Source organism: Denticeps clupeoides, chromosome 2 (genome assembly GCF_900700375.1).
Source record: "Denticeps clupeoides chromosome 2, fDenClu1.1, whole genome shotgun sequence".
Lineage (NCBI taxonomy): Eukaryota > Metazoa > Chordata > Actinopteri > Clupeiformes > Denticipitidae > Denticeps > Denticeps clupeoides.
The window spans coordinates 10,826,153-10,846,825 of record NC_041708.1 but is presented as its reverse complement, the minus strand read 5'-3'; the positions used below and the strand labels follow the sequence as shown (position 1 = coordinate 10,846,825).

General features: G+C 40.5%; 1 protein-coding gene and 1 pseudogene across 1 annotated transcript; both read right to left on the bottom strand.

Moving 5' to 3' along the window:
* Nucleotides 1-66: 66 nt before the first annotated feature.
* On the bottom strand, nucleotides 67-20,382 carry nherf1a (NHERF family PDZ scaffold protein 1a). Its single transcript, XM_028969644.1, has 6 exons — nucleotides 19,783-20,382; nucleotides 9,904-10,074; nucleotides 5,051-5,204; nucleotides 3,374-3,417; nucleotides 1,349-1,492; nucleotides 67-1,167 (listed from the first exon to the last, which is right to left on the bottom strand). Exons 1-6 carry the CDS (start codon nucleotides 20,176-20,178, stop codon nucleotides 1,012-1,014), a joined length of 1,065 nt encoding a protein of 354 aa, XP_028825477.1. The 5' UTR covers nucleotides 20,179-20,382; the 3' UTR covers nucleotides 67-1,011.
* On the bottom strand, nucleotides 2,417-2,542 carry LOC114784986 (uncharacterized; annotated as a pseudogene).
* Nucleotides 20,383-20,673: the final 291 nt, after the last annotated feature.

The window sequence follows — 20,673 nt, the reverse complement described above, 5'->3', positions numbered from 1 at the left end:
TGTCTGATTTCTTGTGTAATTGTATAAATCATATTTAACAAATGTGGACAAACAAACCAGTATTCATAGCATTAAAAAAATGTTTATTGCATTTTTTTAATAAAATGCTTAGTCTTAATCATTTTGCCTTATCAGTCAGACATTTTGTAGCATCTGCTTTGCCATTACAAATATTTCATACATCAGTGTAATAATATATATTTAAACATCTCAGTGATAGACACATTTCCAGTGGTTTACATGTGGCAGGAATCCAATGTGGTCATCTGAGTTAATTACATTCAATTTTAAAACTATTCTACTGAATTCATATAAACCCAAAATAACAACAATATCTAAAATCTCAGTTTAATGACTAGTGCGTGAGCATTAATTGGGAGTGGTCACTGAACCATAAGTCGTACAGATGTTTGTTTCGGAATGTTAAAGATCTGCACAGACAGAAAAAAAAAACCATTGGGTCCCTTAAACCAGATTTCATAATTTATCCTTGAACCTGCCCTGTAACGTTACACATAACAGAATACAAATCTTCTAAGGCAAAAGTTGAGAATCTGATGAAATTTAAATTTACTGCACATGAAACTCTTCTAATAACAGAGACCTGAGTTTATGTATTAGAAAATACCTCAAAAAAGCTACAAAACATACATACATATAGGATGCAAAGCAGAAATGAAACATCTAGAACTTTCTACATTTATGTGTCCAGAAGCTGAACCTTTTCTCTGATTACTGGATTCCAGCCTTACATCCACCAATGAGCAATAAAAATCAGTTGACCATTTCTCAACAATACGATTCTTCTTTAGGGAACAACATGACTAAGCTCTGTAGTTTTAACTTCCTTTGGCAACCTATTTAACACTGTACAAAAATATGTTGCATTTCCATTGAATGAAAATTCATTTACAATAGGTTTGAAATCATGAAAATCATTCTATATATGATGGGATTGGTGTTTCAGTGAGTAAACGATGATGTGTGGACCGAGTGCAGGAAGTGGTAAATTCAGAGGTTACTGAAGAGCTCGTTCCTCTTACTCCACTCCATACTGGGCGCTCTCTTGTTGGAGCGTTTCTGATGGGCGCGTTCCTTGGCCTGCTGCAGGGACACGTTCAGGCCCAGGCCAGCATCTGGCACCAGTTCGTTTTCAACAGTCTTCTTCTGCAGTAATCGTAGCAACAACAAAAAAAAAAGCACAGTGGTCAATGAGCTGCATTTAAATTATTTTATTTCAAGCAACATGATAAATATCCATATAGAACTACACAGAAACAAGGTTTTACAATGAGCTTTTTCACAATAAGGTGAGGTACTCTGTGTGGTGAGGGGCTTTTGTACAGACCTCAGGGGGCGGTGTGCTGGATGAAGCAGTGTTGGACGAGCTGACTGAGGCGTTGGAGTGGGATGGGCTTACAGTCGCCTGGGATTTTGACTCAGGCTCGCGCTCCTGCTGGACCTCTGCGACCGTTACCGTTTTTCCATTTACCTGCAGAAAATAGCTTTTATGTGTTTTGCATGATTATGATCATATTGAACATTTGACAAAACTTGCAGGTTAGCAGGACAAAAAAATTTATCTTCTGAGAAAAAAAAATCCTATTCCTGAGGGTTCCACCCTCTCCTTGTAGTAATAAATAAATAAATAAATACATTCATTGTAGACTATGCAGACTATTCATATTTAGCTCCCCGTGCTCTTAGCAGGATATCGCCACCAGAGTGCAGATATGAGCAAACAGCATTCAAATCAGCTACATTCAAAGAGCAATCAATAATAATCCCTGATCATTGTTCACCAGAAAAGGAAGATGTAGAAGAAGACACAAACTTAAAAAACACAAACCCATGACACCATTTTGCATCCCTCATTTCAACGCAACATACACAAGCCATTGTGCAGGCTTTACCCAGAGGAGGGATATTTCAGGGTTGTCTGAAGCACATCCAGTGACAGCTTCAGTACACCAGCATAAAATAATCTGGCAATAAGACCCATTAGGCGTTTCTCATATCTCCAGGGAGGGCCAACCCAAACCCAAACCCCAGCAGGCTGATAACATCCTCACTTCAGTCAGGGTGTGAAGATCCAGGACCAGAGAACACATAAACCAGGGCTTTTCCAGGCCAGCCCAATAATGCTTTATCTGGGAAAAGGGCTCGCAGCCCTTTTCTTCAAGGCTTCTAAGAATGCCGCCAGAATGTCTTCCTTCCGGGTCTTCTTTAATTAGGACCATGTGACGTGATGTGAAAAAAAAGTGAAGTGATTGTCATTGTGAAACACTGCAGAACAGCACATGGTGACACAACAAAATGTGTCCTCAGTGGCACCTTGGCGGTTCGGGATTTGAGCCGGCAACCTTCTGATTATGGGGTCGCTTCCTTAAACGCTAGGCCACCACTCCCCCAACACAGTCCCCACCAGAAATTATCCAGTCAAGACTGCCACACATGGGGAACCTGCAGGGGCCAGCACAGCCGAGCCTCGCCCCGGGCGAACTGCCCCCAGACCACGGCATCTCCCCTGCCAGGTCAGTATTGAAGTAATCCATACAAATTAGCATATCAATTAAAAACATTTGGTTTTCTTCCTTTACTTCCTGTACGCTTGCTTGATTGGTCAATCAATCGCCTAGAACCATGATTTTTAAAATCTGAAATGCAGAACTTCTGCGTGCATTCCACTGAAAAAAACATTTTCCTTTTTAAATTGCTAGCAGATAACATTTTTGTTCTGTCATTACCAATTGCACTTAGCCACTGACCAGGATCATTTTTATCTCCAGGGCCCCCCATTTGAAGATAAGAATTTTTCAAACCCACCAATGGACAGGCTTTTTAAAGCCTTTGATTAGTTGAAATACTATTATTTCAATGAAAACAAAACAGGAGCAAATGTGTTGAACTGAATAATGACTAATGGAAATGCGATTGTAAAAGAAATTTGGGCACTTTTTTTCCTGTTTTTTTTTCTCTAATTGTTTAAATAAAGAGGATGCCTGATCTCACACGAGCGACCAGTCTCCACACTTACTATTAAAAAAATGTAACTGTAAAAAACACAGAGTGTTAGTATGATAAGGGACTGAGAGAACAGAGCCATTTTTCTTGAGTGCGTGTGAAGGCAGTACTGCTCATTTTGGAAAGTGCGCACATGTTTTAATATCCCCGCATGCTGACATGGCAGGTTAGGTAATAACCTGATGTGTGGGAGTTGGACATACGACTGGTGGGAAGACCTCTGGGGATGAACTTCGTTTACATTCCGACTCACATTCATCAATCACAGGTTCAGCCCCATCAGGCTTTCGTAAGAGGCTTAACGAATGAGGGTTTCATTAGGGCTTCCATGAAAACAGATGGTGCCTACCTCCTTATCAGAGGCTCCATTGGTCATGGGTTCAGGAAGAGGACCTGGAAGAGAGCAGTGAGAATCTAAACACATGGTAAAGTGATGATCCCTTGTGATATCATATGATACAGAATGCAGTTTATTGGTCATGACTGCAGGTTCAGGTTCTGTTCTTGCCTGTAAATTCCTGTCAGATTCTTTATAGGTTAAACATTAATCTGCTCGAGAGAAACATTTCAGAAAGGCAAAAAAAAGCAAATACTTGCACAAGCGTGTTATTCAGAAGCATTAAATTATAACCTGTGAACAGCTGAATGCAGATGACCCATCATCGACTCCAAGATATAACTATTGCTCCATCTCGTTTTAGTGGTCTAGCTGCTTCATTCTTTTCTGCTCGCTGTTGCCATGGCCATGGTTGTCATGACTGAGTGTTGGGAAGTTTGACTGGCATCATGACATGGCAGGACTCTCACAGGTTAATATTTAACCACAATTTACATAATCTCGGGAGAACGAGAGAGAGACTGTTGAGAAGAATTATTCCGTTGAGACATTATTCTTTCCTGCAGCCTGAAATGTCGCGTCACTGAGACCAAGTAGGTTCTGTGATCTGGAACGATCCCTAGAAAGCACGGGTGCATTGTTCTCTGTGCTCTCCGTGAGTTGCTTGTGTGTTTTGTGAACGCCTGCTTGGTTGTGGCCGTAGCGGCAAATTTCTATAGATCTATCAAGATAGACAAGTGGGAGAATTTTGTCACAGAACTTTAAATTTGTACATGTAAGCCTGCCACAAATCCCACACACACAAGCAGATTCACTTTGGACTCTTCTTAGGGTCCAACTGTAGTATGTGTTGTCTCATTATGAACAGATGATTCACATAAATGTACACATTAACCCTGGCGGCCGTTGGTGAAGATTTGCCTTTTTATTGGTCTGGGACGATATTTAATATTTAAACACATACTGCATTCCATTTGCCTCAAGTTAAAACTCTGAGGATTCATTTCCTGAGTTAATTTCTAGAAAATTGCCTTCATAATCTAAATTGCACCTTACTGTGTATGTATAATTTACTTGATGCAAACAAGTGAGACAGAAGTTCTGATAACAAGGGACCAGAGCTTCATCTATTTTTACATTCACATACACATCCTGTCATGCCATGGAGGGTTTTGGCAGGCGCAAACGCTCAACATCTTTGAAATAGGGTGAGATTTTTTTAATGAATAAAAGAACAGCATGAAAAAACAGGCTGGAAAAACTAAATAGAAAGGAACGTAGCACACACAGATCACGCATGAGACACAGGTTCATCTGTGAGTGACCAGGACCCTGCACATGCGAATGGGTGGCAGTTGGCAAGCCCAGTGGTACCCAAAGAATCACACATCCACAGACGTCATGGAATGTTGCATTAGCATGTCACCCTGAGGAACGTGTGCTCTTAACATAGTTGGTCACTATGTCTATGCAAAAATCTGACGATACATCATGATATATTGCGATAATATATACAAGTAGATTCTTACATTTTTAATCTAACTGCAGAAAACCTATAATAGTAATAGACACCACCATGCACACAGACTTAAGCAAATAATATATTTTAGGGTAAAGAAAGTTCATTGTGTAGAAATGTGAAACAGTCATTAAAGGATATTTTGGGATTGTGTTTTATTAATCAATTACCTGTGAGATGTTCCTCTGTAGGGAGAACCTGACAGCTCCTGAAAAAGGCGTCCGTGTCAGGGTCCACCACCAGCAGGCGTGTCTCGTCTCCGCCCGCCTTAATCGCCGCCACCACCTCTGAGTGTTGCATGCCCTGCACAGATGCTCCATTCACCTATACAGGGAGAGAGTTAAATAAATTACCCGACAATTTATGTAAGTGAACCAGAATTCTGGAGGAATTTGCCACATTAACACAAGCATGCCACAATTACCAAAGTAAAAGCAAAGGAAACCCTCTCTATCACTTTTCAAAGACTCCATTGTTCTTGCATTTGCCATTCAAGCAAGTATCTGCATTAGCAGTGGCGTGTGTAGGTACATGTTCCTCAGCGTTGGGGATGCCACCTGGGGGAGCAGTGCTGGGCTCACAGAGAGAACTCTAGGGAGAGGAATGTGAGTGGGAGAGGGCCGAGGCTGAGTGGGCATTTCTGGAATGCCCAATCACAGACTCCCATTCACTCCCATTCACTCTTATTTGGTCCCATTCTCTTGCCGCTTCTCAGGAATGAATAGGAAAACACCAAAACAAAGCTTTACTTATGTGGAAGAGCTTTGGCCTCGGTCCCCACCTTTAACATGGGATCCGGCTCTAAAGTTGTTTACATGGTCTTATTTCACCAATGTATTGGATACAGAATCCCAACATACCAAATATGCATGTTTTAATACTAAAATGAAGAAAGAAAAATATATTTGTATATACAGCATTTCGCAGAAAATACTTCAACTTAAGTATTTTCTAAGCTTTCTAAGATTTGAAGATCTTTAGTGATTCAGCTGTTCAGACATCTAGAAGAATTTCATTCCACCACCTAGGAGCCAAGACAGAGAAGAGTCTCGATGAATGCTTTCCAACTCCTTGAGAGCTGGTGATACCAGTCGAGTAGTGCTGGAGGATCTAATATTCAGGTGCAGAGCAAGTAGTGATGAGAGATCTGAGGCTAGGAGGGTGCTGAACCTTCCTTGGATTTGTAGGCAAGCAACAGTATTTTAAGCCTAATGCGGGCAGCTACAGGAAGCCAGAGGACGGAACATAATAATGTAGTGGTGAGGGAGCACTTGGAGAGTTTGAAAAAAGCCGTGGGGCAGCGTTCTGGATCAGCTGGAAAGGTTGTGTAGCACTTAGAGGAAGACCAGCCAGGAGTGAGTTACAGTCGTCTAGTTAGGAGAGGACCAGAGATTGAACAAGTCTGAATAGACCGTGTAGATAAAAATGGACGAAGGTATATAGAGTTCTGTAGTGATATTAATATAAATCTGGCTGCAAGCAATTCTTTTCACATAACAAAAATTGATTTACCTGAACAAACTATAAAACCTTTTTTCCCTGAATTCCCCCTGCCTGTGTCCAAGACAAGCAAACCCCAATTCATTCTCACATTCACGCATTAAAAGAATAAAGTGATTAATTACAAACTTTTCATTGCAAAAAATATACAGCAGTGGTAGGTTTTTGTTCTTATTGTCCTGGTGGAATTTTGTTCATTTAAACGTGGACCAAAATATGTTTTAAATCGTATTATACAAAGTTTTGATTATCCTATTAGGTGTGATATTGGTATTTTATAAATTGCATTTTTACAAATATAATTTTGGTAACCTCACAGCCTTAGCGCAGATGACACTGTGACACTGTGCAATCTCTAGCGCTTATAGTCAGTAATACGTTTACACAGGAGTGAGAGCCTTGCCTTCAGTTCTTTATTATTGTTAAAAAAAAATTAACAACTGCCTTTGGCTTTTTCCACATTACTGTAGATATAATAATTAATAATATATTATTTTGTTAATATATTAATGCATACAAACATGTGTGTTCTTTTTATTGACAGACATTATGGGGACCTAGTTTGTAAAAGAACCCTTATCCTACCCTTTTTCACACCTATCTATGACCATAAAGATAGAAATGTGCAAAGTGTGTCTTTGTTGCATGTGACTCTTCTGTACATTTGGTCCGGTGCGAGTGTGAGTCATGTCTTCACTGAAAGACAGTGCTGGAACACCCCAGTTTGAATTTGTGAAGAAGCCTCCGTTTTATTGTGGGTGTCTGGGTGGGAGGTTGAGTGTGCCAGGCGCCATACAATACTGTGCTTGTTTTAGTGAGTGTCATCAGGCATTTATCTGCCCCTTATCTGTCAGAGAGTGATTCTGCAGAATCACAGAGACATCCACCCAGTGAGCGAAGCCTCCTCCTCCGCCACAAAGATTACAAGCAGATGGCCAGTGATTGTGCAGTGAAACCCCAAAGCTGACATTTGAACGCGTGACAGGTCTGGGGTTTTGCTAGGCCATTAATTTTTTTTCATGGTCACAGGTTCAGCAAAGGTGCTACTGGAGTTTGACCTCATCAAACACAGAAGGGAAGTTCTGAACTGTGGAAAACATATAGAGTTTATTTAGAGTTTCATTCCTGGATAATGGTGGATACAGCAAAAGTCATTAAAAGCCCTTTCGCTATTAAATTTGCAAAAGTAAAAAAAAAAAAAAAATTACATATGCAGATAAAGTCATAGAAAGTCCAAGAGGTGTCATCATTTTATAGCCCATTTGTTAGCATGCTACACTGCCCAAACAAAATAATAATGTATCTAGGAACATCTACGTCTCTGTCGAAATAGGTTCTAATATACAGTAAGCTAAGACGAACTTGCTTTGTCAAATTAATCTATTTTCGTCTTAATTTTAATCTTAATTATTTTTAGTTCTCTTTATTCCTGCACACTGGATTTTGCTGTTCTGGAACATTCCTGTTCCCAGACTACCTCAGATCTTTGTCACATCTTGGTTCCAACTTACCCAGTGCCATAATGGATGTAGAATATAGCGAGTGTTCATTAATGCCACATCAAGTGTATCTTCAGGATCATTAAAATAAACAAAAGAATTACTGCTTGCTGTTATATGTATCCTGTAGAGGAGGAACTACATTCACATTCTCATTTATGGCATTTAGCAGACATCCTTATCCAGAATGACTTGACTTACAATCACTAGTTACAGGGACAGTCCCCCTGGAGCCACTCCGGCTTAAAGGTCCTCTATTATGGAAATTTCACTTTGTGAGTTTATTTAACATTATTACTAGTTCCCCTAGCCTGTCTATGGTTCTGTAGTGGCTAGAAATGGCTATACATGTAAAGCGTGCTTTGGCCATTCTGCTTCGTCGCCCAGAGGGCGGCAGCTCAGATAGTCGGATCTGGAATTTTGTCCCCTTATGTCGCCATAAGGGGAAAGGTTACCTCCCCTTTCTCATGATTTTTCCGACCCAGAGAATTTTCCACCCCTCCCCTAAAACATTATCTCTACTGACAGTCATGGCTTCCAAACGAGCAAAGCATTTCAATTGCTCAGTGACTGATGTGAAAATGAGCACAAAAAGTTCCGCCACGCAAGAAGCTGTAGAAACAAACACGACTTCCTGGTTGCGCCAAACATTGTGGTTGGTGACTGGTGTTGACGTAATTCCATGAAAGCCCGCTCATTTGTATAGGCTGCTCGACTCCTCGTCCTGCCTCTCTCGTCCTCAAGCTACACACACCAAAACTGGTTAAAAGTGGCTGTAATTCTGCACCAAGGCTGAATTTCAGAAAGAGACTACGTATACAGTATTAGGGGGACCACTAAGATCTGTATAGAAGCTAAAAAAAATAAAAATAATAGGGGACCTTTAAGTGTCTTTCTCAGGGACAATGGTTTTAATCTGTGACTTTGTGGTTTTCTGGTTCATGGGTGTGTGTCTTACCCTCTAGGCTACTACCAACCCAGCCCATCCTTGTTGAAATGATTTTAAGAAAAAAAATGGATTCACTTACATGATGCTTCTAAACACTACGTATAAAATAGGAGTCTAACAGGTCTAACAGCTCTCATGCACCCAACTTCATTCTGCACTATTTAAACTCTCTCAGTTCAATACATGTTCAATGGCCCGTGTTCATTTTGGGGTCCCCACCCCTTGTTTGGTAATAAATACTGTGGGTACTTGGGTCTTCATCTTCAACTAAGTGTGAGAGTCAGGCCAATGATCTCCATGATTTCCAATCCTTGCTGCCTTGTCTACCTTACAAAAATTTAATCAACTGTGCAAGAACCCCTCTTTCAATAATGCAACAAAGCAAGTTGAATCTGACTGGTACAATGATTGCTCAGGGGTTCTTGCCGTTCTTTTTATTTTTGGGTTCAGATCTAGTATTCAATGCCAGGGAGTTCTATAAATAAAGTTCCAGACATATTAAGTAGATTATTTACTCCAGGCTTCATTATTACACCAGGTCTCTCGTGGACGCAAGAAACAAAAGTGACATTATCCAGCGCCAATCACACCACACCAAGTTGGATTTATTTAGCTGCACTCCCTGGGTTAACAGTCTTCTCCCACACTGCTGTAATGAGCTTAGCACGCAAACCCTCTTTGGTAACACTTGAGTACAGCTAAGAAGAGCCTGGATTGCTGATTGGTAGATTCACACATTAAGTTTGATCAAAGGCTGGTAGGTCATAAAAATCCTTAGCAGACATGTTAGACCTGGAAAATATAATAATTACAAGCTCCAACTACATCAATGGTTAAACAAAGTTGTATGTTTTAGTGGGAAAACCCATTTTTTATTATATCCAAGTTGCCAGGTTTTGACAGACACATGGTGCAGGGCAAGAGAGCAGTAGATGGTCATGTAAAATTATGCTCTAAGTCTGCTTCATAAACAGATAGTCAGATACGTGAACATAATTGCTTATTTTTCAGCATGGTTAAATGGCTAGTCAATTAGTCAGTAAAAATTATATTTTGGGGGGCTCACAGTACTGACCCGTATGATCTTGTCTTGTGGACGCAGGCCTGACTTCTTGGCTGGTGAGTCCTCATCCACGGCTCTGATGTATTGGCCTGGTTTAGACTTCTCACTGTGCAGGTTGAAGCCATAACCTGTGGCTTCTTTCTTGATGTGACAGAGACGAGGCCTCAGCTCCCCCTTTGACTCCTATTGGGTAAATAAGATTAGAAAGAAAATATGTTAGCCTGTTTGTAGGTCTGCAGCTATTTTCCAGATTAAGTTATTGATTATTTTTTCAATTGCATAACATATTTAATTTAAAAACTGAAATTAAATGAATGATTAATAATGAAAGATTTTTAGAATCTTGGATGACAATGAGGCTTTCACAACAATACACCTCATATCTATTCTAATTTACATTTCATATGGAAGCTCATTCGGCGAGGAGAGGAGCATAATTTGTAATAAGCAACATTGAATAACCCAATTCTTCAGATCAGGCTATTTTACTGTTTTCCATTTACAAATTAATGCATTCTTTTAAGAACAATCACCAGTGGTTTTATCTTACCACATTGTCCCATTTAAACACCTCTACATCAGACAAAAGGAAAACTTCCCTTTTAAGATAGGGCAAATCATACAGAAGGTATTTGAAGGTATGCCAGTGGTTGGATAAAATTTGAAAAACAACAGTTTAAAAAAAAGCAACATGTTCACATCCCAATGAATAACTTATTATATGAGAGAAGGTAAACTGTGGTCCCTTGGGTTCCACATCAGCATTACTCACCTGTTTTGAGTTCATTCCTTTCAACACAGACATAACCCAGCGGTGCCTTGGCTGCACAATACCCAGATACAACAAAACAACCAAAATACGAGTCTAGAATATTGCTTGTGGAATAAGATTCACTCAGAAGAGTTTGTGCTGCCACCGAAAGAGAATTCTGTACTTCCGTTTTTTGCATGACATTAAAATATAGTTTTACAACGTGACAGGTTGTGCAAACAATAAGCCACGCCATGTAGAGATGGTGCTGATACTGCTGACAAGGAAACAAGGAAATTGAAGTTTATATTGAGATCAACATAAACATTAAAGTAGACTGTCTACAGGGAGTGCAGAATTATTAGGCAAATTAGTATTTTGTCCACATCATCCTCTTCATGCATGTTGTCTAACTCCAAGCTGTATAGGCTCAAAAGCCTACTACCAATTAAGCATATTAGGTGATGTGCATCTCTGTAATGAGAAGGGGTGTGGTCTAATGACATCAACACCCTATATCAGGTGTGCATAATTATTAGGCAACTTCCTTTCCTTTGGCAAAATGGGTCAAAAGAAGGACTTGACAGGCTCAGAAAAGTCAAAAATAGTGAGATATCTTGCAGAGGGATGCAGCACTCTTAAAATTGCAAAGCTTCTGAAGCGTGATCATCGAACAATCAAGCGTTTCATTCAAAATAGTCAACAGGGTCGCAAGAAGTGTGTGGAAAAACCAAGGCGCAAAATAACTGCCCATGAACTGAGAAAAGTCAAGCGTGCAGCTGCCAAGATGCCACTTGCCACCAGTTTGGCCATATTTCAGAGCTGCAACATCACTGGAGTGCCCAAAAGCACAAGGTGTGCAATACTCAGAGACAGGGCCAAGGTAAGAAAGGCTGAAAGACAACCACCACTGAACAAGACACACAAGCTGAAACGTCAAGACTGGGCCAAGAAATATCTCAAGACTGATTTTTCTAAGGTTTTATGGACTGATGATATTGAGAGTGAGTCTTGATGGGCCCGTGGCTGGATTGGTAAAGGGCAGAGAGCTCCAGTCCGACTCAGACGCCAGCAAGGTGGAGGTGGAGTACTGGTTTGGGCTGGTATCATCAAAGATGAGCTTGTGGGGCCTTTTCGGGTTGAGAATGGAGTCAAGCACAACTCCTAGTCCTACTGCCAGTTTCTGGAAGACACCTTCTTCAAGCAGTGGTACAGGAAGAAGTCTGCATCCTTCAAGAAAAACATGATTTTCATGCAGGACAATGCTCCATCACACACGTCCAAGTACTCCACAGCGTGGCTGGCAAGAAAGGGTATAAAAGAAGAAAAACTAATGACATGGCCTCCTTGTTCACCTGATCTGAACCCCATTGAGAACCTGTGGTCCATCAAATGTGAGATTTACAAGGAGGGAAAACAGTACACCTCTCTGAACAGTGTCTGGGAGGCTGTGGTTGCTGCTGCACGCAATGTTGATGGTGAACAGATCAAAACACTGACAGAATCCATGGATGGCAGGCTTTTGAGTGTCCTTGCAAAGAAAGGTGGCTATATTGGTCGCTGATTTGTTTTTGTTTTGTTTTTGAATGTCAGAAATGTATATTTGTGAATGTGGAGATGTTATATTGGTTTCACTGTTAAAAATAAATAATTGAAATGGGTATATATTTGTTTTTTGTTAAGTTGCCTAATTATTATGCACAGTAAGTCACCTGCTCACACAGATATCCCCCTAAAATAGTTCCAAAAACATTCAGCTTTGATATTAATGAGTTTTTTGGGTTCATTGAGAACATGGTTGTTGTTCAATAATAAAATTATTCCTCAAAAATACATCTTGCCTAATAATTCTGCACTCCCTGTATTGTTCATGTCTACAGCATGGTTCTGAATAAGAAAGAAAACCGATTTGCAGAATCACTGAAGGGCTGGTAGTAGCCTAGTGGGTTACACACTTGCCTATGAACCAGAAGACCACAAGTTCCAACGCAACTTACTACCATTGTGTCCCTGAGCAATACACTTAACCATAAGTTGCAAGAGGGGGACCCTGTAAATATTGATTAGAATACATCTGTTTATAATCTTTTGACACTAATGTGAAATTCACCAGAGTAAGACTTGTATGCCGCCATTTACCTCTCAGGGTTCTTTCAGTTAGAATAAATCCAAAAGAACATTCAGCTAACCCCTGCTCATAAATCTTCCTTAAAAACCCCCTGAAATGTAGCTCAGCAAAATTATGTACATGGCATCTTATTAAGTGAAAAACAACACAAGAATTATTACATAATTCACTGATATATGGTGAATGTCATGTATTAAAATTAAAACTCAATATTCATTTTTTTTGGAGGGAAAAAAAACTTGTGTCAAATTATGTTGTTCCCATCCAAGTCATTACAGCCTCCAGCTTCTAGTGGCCACTAGAATATTCCCTGTCTAAGCAACTGTGTCTTGTTTTGTGCCAGGGGTATGGATCTGTTCCTTGTTATCGAACATTGTATAAATGCCTCTGAAGGCAAGATTGTAGCTGTACCTGAAACCTGTGTGATGCTAAAACAGTTCTACAGTGTCTTAGTTTCCTGTGCTCAGTTTATTTCTACCTATATTTTGAGAGTCTTGATTACTTGTTAAAAGATGAGCACAGTTTAAATTGGACATTTGGTTTGAATCAGTAGAGTCTAACCGACTGCCCTTTGTTTGACATATTTAGAAGGGAATCTGGTCACTATGGTGCAGTAATGTGCAGTGTTACAATTTACATTAGGCATATTTGCGTGTTTTACCACAGACCTGGTTCATAGACAAGTGTATTACTATGTTTAGTTATTTTTAATTTGACCCTTTTTTCCTTAGATGGAAATACTCATTCAGCAATTTACAGATAAAACTCAAAATTCCTGCATTATGGTGATTATAGAAGACTGACCAATCAGAACATGCATGCTGAACACACATGTGGAATTTAATATTTCCAAAAAATCCCTAAATGTTGTAATGAGTGCTGTGCTGCACAGTGAAGTATATAAACTGAGATCCCTGTACATTAACACCCATTTGTAACATTCACAAGCCTCAGCTGATACCTCAAGAAAACACAGAACAATGTGCATTTGTCCATCTCACCCACACTAGTCCACTTTCCATGTTTTAAGAAGCACCCACAAGCTGTCACTGTAAATGAAAACACTGGGCAATGGGCTAAGCCAATCAGAATATTTTTTTCTTCTAGCAGGTCAAAACAGGCCCTCAGGTCACTCCTTTGAACTCCGTATGATGATCCATTTCAATATACAGTTTAATAATGATCAGGTTTTTTTTTTTTTTTTTGCCCTTGAATAAACGTCTACTTCATATAAACCAATTCATAGTGTACAGGTGTTGGGGCAAGAGTCATGTGATTTTCTGCAGGCAAGTCATGTGACTGTATCAGGTGAGAAAACCAAGGACAGCAAAGAGCAGCACAAGTGGTGCTGATTAGAGATGACTGATCCACCCGAGCCCATATGCTGCAGCTTAGCCCTACTTGTCAGGGAGAGGCTCAAGGTGGAGAGTACCCGTGTATTCATACAAGATCTCCCTGTGTCACGGTTCTGGCACTGGCGAAGACAGTCTGGACAACTTATACAAAAAGGGGGATTTATTACAACATATAACAAAACACGCTTGAAACAATGTACTGGACACACCATATATAATAACCCGACAAAGGCAAAAATATCCACTCAGGAATCTCGGGAAGATGTGGATCCAGAGTACCTCACCAGGTCCAACCATAACACCCTGATTGTGATCTTCCGGATGAGTAAGATGTTGGTGTGACTCATGAACTATGTAAGCATATTCAGGGATTAAAAGTACAAAATGAAAAACTGGGAAATTTTGGAATTAGTGAAATTGAAAACTGGATCATGGAGTGGAAAAAAAACAACCAGGAAGTGATGTACGTAATTTTAAAAATAACTTTTATTAACAATTATTCTACATTCAATTAATTAGATTTTAAGGCTCTGGAACCCAAAATGAAATGTACATATATTACTTCAGAATCAATGAGCAGATTCTGCCCATTCATTTAATTCTATAAACTGAATATTACCAGAAGATTTGTTTATAGGCCATTTGTTTCAGATAAAACTGTTACCAATAAATAAGATTTGTGGCATTAATAAATGCATAATATTCTGAAAAGACTATTAGTGACAGCATGCCAGGATCTCACTCTCTCAGCTCATCCAACTGAATTACGCAACATATTTCAACAGATATTACAATCTGGTGGGAGCAGTAAAATGCCATTAAAAATGGAGGCAGCTTTGATGATGCAACACCCAATAATGAGTCGCAATAACACACAGGCTGGTAACAGTTTACTGCCTTCCATATACAAAAACCACAAAAAATTATCTAGCATTCAATAAAGGCTCTGATAGTTTATTATCGCCCACTTATCAGTGACACTCATTATTACATCATTACTGATTGATAGGGCACTTCGCTGCTGATTTGCCTCATTTTCCATATAATAGTACCCACCAAAATGACAATTCAGAAACAGTGTAAACGTCAGAAAAATTAAATGGTATCAGTTTTTATTATTGTTATCACTGATTAGGAGTGTGTATCGCGATACAGAGGTGAAAACATACATTGCTCTTTTTAATCTAACTGTAGAAAAACGATAATAAGGGAACACCCCTGTTCCCTTAAAAGGTCAAAACAGGATTTTGCTCCTGAAATCAGTTTGAAGCGCAGTTATCAGCCAGATTTCGCATCATACACAGTAGACATCTGTAGAAAACAGATAACTGAGAATAGTTCAATGTATCCGTTAACCTGACATATTTTTGTTTCTACACCTTTAACGCATCAGAGAAATAGGAAAATATACAGTCAGTGCCCCATGGTCATGCCTGGTACTAGGGTATGTAGGGTTTCTTATACGGACCATTACCAGTGAAATCAGACCTGTTGTCAACCAAACTGATGTAAATTGCTTTAGTTATATGATCTGGAAAAGTGGTCGAGGCTGGCACGATTTGCATTGTGGCTGTGCTCCTCATGCTTGCTCGGGTGTTTTCTTTCTTTCTCGTGGAACCCAGCCATCAAGTGGACAGGGCCAAAGCTCTGTCAGCTCTGAACGCCTCAAAATGGCCACAGGAAACAGAACGCCCGATTATTCCAAGTCAGTAGAAGGGCCGAGGAGCACAGTAGGGCAACATCCCAGTGATTCAGAGCCCAGTCCTGGGGGATGCCATCTCAAGCTTTTAATCCTATTTAGCACCAGGAGAAGAGGAGTGCAATCCCAGGCGAGGAGACAGCCAGAGATGCACAAACAAAACCCAGCAGTCAGCCAGGGAGGATTTCACAAGTCCTATCTTTCTTCAGGGAGTGTTTGTTTATGCTGTACTACATACTTTTGCTGTATAACACCATGGCCTGAGCCTCTTTCCGCCACTCCTCACTAACAGTTTTAAAGATGCATTATAACAAGCTTTACTCTTAAGTATTATCATGATTTGATCACAGTTAATCCATTGCAAAAAAAAAATTAACTAATTGACAGCCTTATATATATATATATATATATATTTTTTTTTTTATTATTTATTTTTTTATTTTTTTATTTTTTTTTTTTTTTTTTTTTCTCACCTCAATGGTTTAAACTTCATGGGTCCTATTGAGCCTGAATGCTTCTTCCATATAGCTCTTTCTGTCTAAAAGCCTGAGCAGAGAGCAGACAGGTGCTGACGTGTCAGACAGAGACCGTCTTTGTTCACCTGAACCTTCCTGGTGGGGTCGAAAAGCCGGATGGTGAAGCAGAGATGGCGAGGAGCTGCTGCAAAGAGAGAGCTTTGCCCTCAGGCTACCGATGCTGATGAGCTTTGAAGTGGCACTTTATCTCTGGGACTAAAGCCATTCTATTTGGTTTTACAGCCAGGTTTTATTGTGTGGAATATACGAATTCTAAATCAAGACCCCTATTGGTGTCAAGAATTGTATTGTTTATGTTTAAGAAGATGTTCTATTTGAAGTTGTTTTGGAGACCACAAGGGGGTGATATAAAATGTACAGGTCTTGTATGCTAGGTAACCTTGATCACATGACAAATCATTTGCATGTTCAAAATCCGACAGAAATGTCTCATCCCATAATTAGGATAGGCCGCTGTTGGCACGATCAGTAAATATCTCAACAACTTAATAGATGGACATCATATAAAAATGAAGCTGTAGCTTCCTGTTTTAAACAAACCAAAAAAATGCATTCCACAGTTAACCTTTTTTCAACATTCAATATAATAGATAACGTTATAAATGGTTGCTTGGTTTTCTTTTACTAAAATCAGATTGCCTTTGTGGAATCCTAGAGAAACGAATAAACATAGCAAAGCCTCTCTTGTGTTTGAACATGTGTAATTGCATTGCACATGGTAAAGAACCATAAGTAAACACATAGAGCTCCTCTTAAAAATACATAATGGCAAGTAAACATTTGTCGTACGTTCTTAGCAGCAAAGGCCGGAATTCCAGATGAATGCTCACATGATACATTTACATCTATTTAAACATGCATACTTCTGTGCCCTTAAAAGTATTTTTCAAAGCAATAGAACCAATGATGTCAAATAGTGGAACGTTGCATTCAGTCTCCATCTAGACCTCTGGTCAACCACTGGTAAACACAAACACAAACCTATACACTGACACTGCCTCAATTGTCACTTATTTCTCTATTGTTCGGCTTGTGCCTCTGTGAAATAGTCGGTCTTCAATAAACTACAAAAAAAAAAAATGACAGAAGCCATGAAAGTTTTCTTTAAACTGAAATTAAAAATAATTATTAAATAAAGGATTTACAAAACTTTCCTTATTTGGTGAGATTTGGTGAATCTGATCATCTAATCAGTAGATCGTTATGCTGAAAGTGTGTTGGTCGACATCTCATGGCATCCATTAAAATAGAAAGGTAATTTTGTTTTGGAAGTGAAGACTCATTCAACTGTTTGCACACTATATTGTTAAGTTTGAAATACAAGCCAATTATGGGACTTAATGAGAACTGCATCTACTGATTCAGGACTTCAAACAAGACCTCTTGCTCTGTGAGTCTCAAAGGTCAATGCCTTTATGGCTCCATGAAATCGTCCCTGATGAAACTCGTAGAACTAGAAATGTTACATGGAAGAGGGATTTGATTGCATCATTGGCAAATGATTCAATTGTATTTTTTCCCCATTCTGTTCCAAGTTACTACAGGAACTCACAACACATGACAATAACTGCTAAAGTAACATGTCTGCTCAGGACAGACTCCATGTAAACCACAGAGACAATGCAATTGTCCGAGCCAAGCAGAATGAACTGCTCTGACAATGCAAAGGGGCGGGGCCAAAGGGGCTTGAGTCTAAGAGGCCAGTCGACTCGTATGTCCCAGCGAATCAACCAAAGACACTGAAACATAGGAGGGCAGAACAAATGAATACTTTTTTTATATTCTGCTAATAACCATCTAATTGCAAAAAAAATTCATGCTTCAACTCAATCTATCTACATTCTAATACAACAGTACACAGTAGAATGTCACTCTTTGTCTTAAATAAGACGCTGGCAACAAAGAAGCAAATAAGCTGTGTGTTTCGGTTGGGACTCTGCATCTTGTCTGAAGCTGCAATGCTGCATCACAGTCAGACAGGAAGCGGTTTCTGAACATCTGCTACCTCTGCAGTATCACATTGTGTGGTATGTCACCACTGTCCCCTGCTATACTTGACATGACATCTGTCAAAGTCCTTGTCGTGACCTGGTTAAAGATCAAAAAGCTTTTTCCAAAATCACCCATTTAAAATAATACTTTTTAAACAATTTAACAAAGACTTCATATCTTCTGTAGCAGAAACGCTCGACAGCTTGGGGTTTCAAGGTTGTAGGCAGCGTTCCTTCCTGCTTGGCCTTTTCTCTTGTTTCTAACTTTCTTCCTGCACCCTATTACAATGTAGCCCCACAACACAATACCCCAGGCTGCATATCTCCAAGGTAACAAACACACATACACAGAGTCAGATTCAAGGATTCTACTGGGGGGTCTTGGGTTCCACGACATTGGACAGAGCGAGTTTTAATGAACAACACCAGCTTCGAGAGCTGATTTAATTACGACTAAAACGTAACGATTGTGGTTATCCGAGGTTTTGGAAACTGAAAGTGCCTGAAACTGACATTCCAGACTGTCTCCTTGTGTCACATCACAATCTCAGAGAACAAAGACATTGCGTTCGTATGTTCTGTGATGAAAGGCCACGCACTAGCTGCACAGATTCTTTGCGCGATGAGATGAGAACAGATAAAACACGGAATGGCTTTATACCAGAAATGCTGAAGCTCTATGCAAAACCCTCCACATGCAGGTTACAGAAACTGCATCTGAACCCACAAACAAAAAAATCCATTCATAGCTCACGAATCTGTGCGTCTCAAACAACAGGCCACGCTATATATAGCGGCAAGCTGACAAACAAGACGGACAGGCTCAATCGTAAATGCACCGCAGGGACACGGTACAGGGGACCGGCAAAGTCCCATCGCGCCGTCAATTCTTGAGAAGGGAGCTGTCAGCTTATTACGTCAGGACCATTTTTTTTTAAACCCAATTAACTTTCATTTTTGACAACTGAATCCCAGGTTCAAATCCCACTTACTGCCATTGTGTTCCTGAGCAAGACACTTAACCCTGAGTGTCTCCAGGGGGACTGTCCCTGTAACTACTGATTGTAAGGCGCTCTGGACGATAAACGGCGTAAATTAAAATGTTCATGTCATATCGGTTAAATTCTGGAAAACGGTGCCAATTGTTTGTCAACCCGTAAGAATGGCAAGTGACAACGGTGTCATAAACACTTTAAATGTCCTGGAAAGCCGCTTTATCTTTAGCTCTTTAGCTGATCTTTCACACTATAAAAGCAGTAAATAAGAATCTTCCAAATATGGCCCGTAAAGTGTCTTTACAGTAGAAGTGCTTTTTTATGTGCTAATGGAGTTATTGTTATTATCGCCAAACCATTCCTATTCATAAAACATATTTAAAACGTAGCCCTGATTAACAGAAACCATTTTTTTGGCGAGTGGTGGTGGACTCACCTTGGAGCTGAGGCTCAGCCTCTGCAGGGACGGCTCCGCGTCCGCCTCCTCCCCGCCGGGGACCGGGATGCCGTCCGCCGCGTACTCCTTCCGGCACTTCAGCTGGCGTTTGGAGAGCAGCTCCGCGGTCGCGGCGTCCAGCACGACGAGCTCCAGGCGGCCCGTCGCCGCTTTTATCCGGGACACGACCTGCTGGTGGCTGAGGCCCTCCACGTCCTCCCCGTTGACGAACGCCAGCCTGTCGCCGGCCAGTAGCCCGGAGGCGGCCGCGGGGGAGTCGGGCTCCACCAGCCGGATGAACTGGCCCGGCTTGCTCTTCTCCCCGTGGAGGTGGAAGCCGTAGCCGTCGCTCCCCTTCTCCAAGGTGCACAGTCTGGGCCGGAGGTCGCCGGACATCGCTGCGAACTTATCCGATAAATAAATACTCCGTGTTGGGCACCCGCCCGCTCGACTGGGTACGAAGTTACGCCTCAGAAATAAAGAAGTCAAGTAACCAAGAGCTGAGGCGCTCTGCTCAGCTCGCAGCTCACAGACGTTATCGGTGAAGTTGAAGCAAGTTTCCCGCTGACAGTCGGACGCTCCACTTTCTCTGCGGAGGGGCGGGGTTTCTGTCAAGCTGACAGGCATTTGGACCAATCAGAGGGCAGTGTTTCTTCTGGACGCTGGCGACAGTGAGACGCTCATAAAAAACTAAAAGAATGGAAATGAACGTCATCCAGCTGTGGGTGAGTTTTTACGAAAATATTAAGTATTCCGTCGCGAATATAGATGGCAGGACATTTGCATAAATCTATGGGAAATCTAATATATATTTAGATATATTTATAATATATGGCATCAGGTGGTGAAGATAAAGTGTTAAATAATCGCCGATTGTACATAATTTCTCTC

Bases quoted from the DNA above. Each gene is read 5' to 3' on its own strand.
- nherf1a (XM_028969644.1), bottom strand. From the start codon at position 20,178: ATGTCCGGCGACCTCCGGCCCAGACTGTGCACCTTGGAGAAGGGGAGC. The intron at 3,418-5,050 runs GTAATTGATTAA...GCTCTCTTCCAG, and splicing joins TACAGAGGAACATCTCACAG to GTCCTCTTCCTGAACCCATG. The intron at 1,493-3,373 runs GTAGGCACCATC...TATTTTCTGCAG, and splicing joins ATGGAGCCTCTGATAAGGAG to GTAAATGGAAAAACGGTAAC.